The 4,652-nt window shown below is 46.4% G+C and overlaps 1 protein-coding gene across 1 annotated transcript; it reads left to right on the forward strand.

The window, feature by feature from the left end:
• The first annotated feature begins 523 nt into the window (after positions 1 to 523).
• On the forward strand, positions 524 to 4,197 carry fbxl14b (F-box and leucine-rich repeat protein 14b). Its single transcript, XM_070992317.1, has one exon. The coding sequence runs from the start codon at positions 1,141 to 1,143 to the stop codon at positions 2,341 to 2,343; it is 1,203 nt and encodes a 400-aa protein (XP_070848418.1). The 5' UTR covers positions 524 to 1,140; the 3' UTR covers positions 2,344 to 4,197.
• The last annotated feature ends 455 nt before the right edge of the window (positions 4,198 to 4,652 follow it).

Genomic DNA, 4,652 nt, shown 5'->3' on the forward strand with positions numbered 1-4,652 from the left:
AGGCTGTATTCTGTCCTGTGGCCGTTCTGAAGACGCTCTACTAGGATTTCCACAACAGCAATAACAACAGCAACATCGCAATAAATAATGTTAAATGTTGCTGCCAAGTGAGTGGACTGATCGGGGCTTCTCCGGCTGGCTTTCCTGTGTTTCCTGTGTGGTCCGCTCAAAGGGTTAAAGCCCAAAGTGAACTGAATTGTAAGAAGTTGGTTTCCAAGGGAAACTGTTCGCACCGTTCCAGCTGAGGCGGGTCAAACCAACTGCCTGACACAGAGGGGGTAGGGGAGCTTCGATACAATTAGGAATAAATTTCGCACCCCTCCGCTTATTAATTATTGGCATACATCTCTACGTATGCTAGAAAAATATGACACCGCTGACAGTTACGTTCGCAGTTATCTAGTCTGTTTTGTAGCGGATAAGATTAATGTCATGACTTGCCGCCACCCCTCCCATTCTGCTAGAGTGCTGGGGTCCCTGCCAAGTCGGTTTGAAAAGAGCAGACAAAGGCTTTGAGCTCAGGACGCCCCTCTCTCTCTCACTCTGCCTACAAAGCCAACCTAGCTCTATCTTTTCTGCCTTTATATCATGGAAATGGGTTTTAATAGGTGGCGTTAAGAGTGTCGGTTTTATTTCCACTTTCTTATTCTGAAATGTACGACCGTCTGGATCCCCGCTCGGCCGAGAGAGGACGGCTTTTTGTAGGTATAATACAAGGAAGCGTCGTCTGAGAGAGGGAGAGAGAGGGGGAAGGATTGACGCTTTTTCCTCCTCTCCTCCTCCTTCTTCCTTTCGCCCCCCTCTCCTCCTCTTTTTGGCGGAGAGAGGGGTTGAGGCAGGAATAAACGCTTTTTTTTGTTTTTTTCTTTTTCTTTTTGTTTTTTTAATGCATTTGAATCCTACTGCGCAACCAGACCGGATCACGTGGGGTTTGGAGAGAGTTGGATCGATTTTGCACAGTTCAATGTAAGAAAAAGAGAGAGAAGCAAACAGCTCCTATTTCTTTTTTTACTTCTGTGGATAACTGGGACTGTTGATACTTTTGCGTAATTGCAAAAGAAGGGGGTGTTTGAGTGGGCTCTTTTTTCAGCCTTGGAGGTGTGGAGTATTAATTCTTATATGCCTGGGGTTTGAAAAACAATGGAGACGCACATTTCGTGCCTCTTCCCGGAAATTTTGGCCATGATTTTCAGCTATCTGGACGTGAGGGACAAAGGCAGGGTAGCCCAAGTGTGTATCGCTTGGAGGGACGCATCCTACCACAAGTCAGTGTGGAGGGGGGTGGAGGCCAAGCTGCACCTCCGCCGGGCCAATCCTTCCCTGTTCCCCAGCCTCCAGGCCAGGGGCATCCGGAGGGTCCAGATCTTGTCCCTGCGCCGCAGCTTGAGCTACGTGATTCAGGGGATGCCTAACATCGAGTCCCTCAATCTGTCCGGCTGCTACAACCTCACGGATAACGGGCTGGGTCATGCGTTTGTGCAGGAGATCCCATCACTGAGGGTTTTGAACCTGAGTCTGTGCAAGCAGATCACAGACTCCAGTCTTGGCAGGATAGCTCAGTATCTGAAGAACCTGGAGGTGCTGGAGCTCGGGGGCTGCAGCAACATCACTAACACTGGGCTTCTGTTGATAGCCTGGGGCCTCCACAGGCTCAAGAGCCTCAACCTGAGGTCCTGCAGGCACGTCTCGGACGTGGGGATTGGACATTTGGCGGGCATGACCCGCAGCGCGGCGGAGGGCTGCTTGAACCTGGAGTACCTGACTCTCCAGGACTGTCAGAAACTGACGGACCTGTCACTCAAACACATTTCCAAGGGGCTGACCAAGCTCCGGGTACTGAACCTGAGCTTCTGTGGGGGGATCTCAGACGCAGGGATGATCCACCTCTCCCACATGGCCTCCCTGTGGAGCCTCAACCTCCGCTCCTGTGACAACATCAGCGACACGGGGACCATGCACCTCGCCATGGGCACCCTAAGGCTCTCCGGGCTTGACGTTTCCTTCTGCGATAAGATAGGGGACCAGACCCTGGCATACATTGCCCAGGGGCTCTACCAGCTCAAGTCCCTGTCCCTGTGCTCGTGCCACATCTCTGACGATGGGATAAACCGGATGGTGAGGCAGATGCACGAGCTGAGGACCCTGAACATTGGACAGTGTGTGCGCATCACGGACAAAGGGCTGGAGCTCATAGCCGACCACCTGACCCAGCTGGCGGGCATCGACCTGTATGGATGTACCAAGATCACCAAGAGGGGACTGGAGAGGATCACTCAGCTCCCCTGCCTTAAAGTGTTGAACCTGGGACTCTGGCAGATGACAGAGAGTGAGAAAGTGAGGTGATTGGAAATGTTTTGCTTCTGTTCTTTTTGTTTTTGGATGGGGACAGAGGGGGGCATGAGGACCAGGAGGAGGGGGTGTACATGGGCGGGTAAAATTTCTTTTCTTATTTAAAAAAAGAGAGAAAACCTCCCTTTTCCCTCCTGTGTGCTTGCGTAAGGTGTGCTTCTCCCATGTGACCAGAGTTTTATGTTCAAATTTTTTTTTTATTTTTCTCTCTGTTGGCCTTGCAGGATTTCAATTAGTGTTTTGATATGACTTCATACTCTGCCTGGTAGGAAGCAATTAAAACTTGCCTTGTTACGAGCTCATGAAAATCCCTGTTAACAACTGTTTTGATCTCATATTGAGCTTTCCTAAATTCTGCCATTGGATTGGAGCGACTCCAGCTTGTTTCACACATTAAAAAGAAAAAAAAAAGTGTCATTTCAAGAAGCCGCTTCATTTACTGACACTTGCTTCCAGAATATTCTTAAAGTGAAACGTGCATCCATTCAAAGCAAAGTGAGGTTTTAAAACTTGAGTGTGAGACTTTTCCTTTTCTGTTGTTTTTACAGCGAGTCTGAGACATTCACGACTAATCTCCGCTACAGCCATCACGCCTAAAAAACATTTGGCTACCTCGTATGTGGTTGTTTTCAAAGGGTGTATACTGTTTAAAAAAAAAAGAAAAAAAAAGCGAGAATGAGAGACTGGGAGAAAATGTGCCTAAAGGGACTGTGTCTGCCCCCTCCCCCCATCCCTTCCCTCCCTCCTCCATGAGCAGAGCTGGAGAAAGGAGACCAGGACACAATCTAACTACCTTTGTTAATTTACCCCCATAAACAGCAACAATTTCCCACAGAGGGGAAGAGAGAGAAAGGGAGAGCCAGCTGTAAAAATCTTCAGATTTCACAAAAGGCGACGCTTTATGCAAAAAAAAAAAACATTAAACCCGCTTGTGTGCAACAGCTTTTAAAACGATTTTCTTGTTTTTGTTTTTGTTTTGTTTTTTTAAAGTCCAATTTTAACGCGTTTAAGATGCGTGTTGTGTTTGACGCAAAAAAGATTATCAGCTCACCCTTAGAAGAAATGCCTGTAGTCATCCTGTGATAACACTATAGAGGCGAAGCAAAGCGAGATAAAGGTATGATCGGGCCACGATTAAACCCAGCGTACATGTCAGGTATGTTGTAGGAAGAGTGGGTGCTTTCTGTGGGGGATGCTGATGGAAACAAATGTCAGTGGATGTTGTTCAGAGCGTCGTACTTCAAATTGAAGTGATTTCTACGTCTTATACCCTTTATTGATCCGAGCAAATCAGGGTTCGCCTCATGGCTTCATTTTCCCACGTTAATGCCAACACAGGTCGCATTCATATTCATGTTGCTCTCGCCGGTGAGAGAGGGAGAGGAGGGAGAGGAGGGTAGGGATATCTTTTTTTCCCCTCCTCTTTTTCTCCATCTCTCCCTGAATAAAAATACCCTGAATCCATTTTGAGGCATGCTTAGAATAAGGAGCGATCGATTATTTTTTCTTTCTCTCTCTATCTCGGGTTACAGGCGGAATGCGTCTCTCCCTCTCCCCATCTCTCTCTCTCTCTCACACACACACACACATTAACACACATGCACACACTCGCGCACACACACACACACGGAGGCCTGCGTGTGTGCGCGCGTTATAATGTAATGCAATGACCTGCTAGAAAATTAATATACGGATGTGCGTCCTGCTGAAAAAGCTGTGTGTGTTTGAAAATAAAAAAAGGTGTACTGTATATTATGTGTTTGTAAAGAAGAAAAAAATGCAGAATCCCAAAATTAAATTGTTTTATATTCTTACGGTTAAAACAATTAAAGATATTTATATAATGAACGAAAAAGAGCGGTGTGGACTACTTTTGTGGAGGTGTAGCATTCATTCTTGTCACTGTGCTGTTTGGTTTTTGAGCATGAATGTGAGAAATATCAGTTTCCACGAGGTAATTCCACATTGTTTATCGCCAAGAGACACTGCTGCTATGGTCTTGTCCTACAATGATATTGTCCATTTAATACAATAAGGGCCTTTCTTTTCATGCATTTGTTCCTAATAACCACCCACACGTTTCTGAGTATTGTCCCTGATCAGTCCAGTCTTGCTTCTCACAAGGAAAAAAAAGCTGCTGTGTTGTTTTATTCTTTACGAGGAGATTCAAAATGGATGCTTGCCGTCTTGATTTGGCTGCTGTGCCTGTGTAATTAATTATCACCAGGGCGTTTATTATAGGAAGCTGTTCTACCCTGCTGATTTTTTAATCATCAACGTCTGTTTTTTTATCGTCAAATGCA

Source organism: Chaetodon trifascialis, chromosome 22, assembly GCF_039877785.1.
Source record: "Chaetodon trifascialis isolate fChaTrf1 chromosome 22, fChaTrf1.hap1, whole genome shotgun sequence".
In the NCBI taxonomy this organism is placed as follows: Eukaryota; Metazoa; Chordata; class Actinopteri; order Chaetodontiformes; family Chaetodontidae; genus Chaetodon; species Chaetodon trifascialis.

Bases quoted from the DNA above. Each gene is read 5' to 3' on its own strand.
- fbxl14b (XM_070992317.1), top strand. From the start codon at position 1,141: ATGGAGACGCACATTTCGTGCCTCTTCCCGGAAATTTTGGCCATGATT.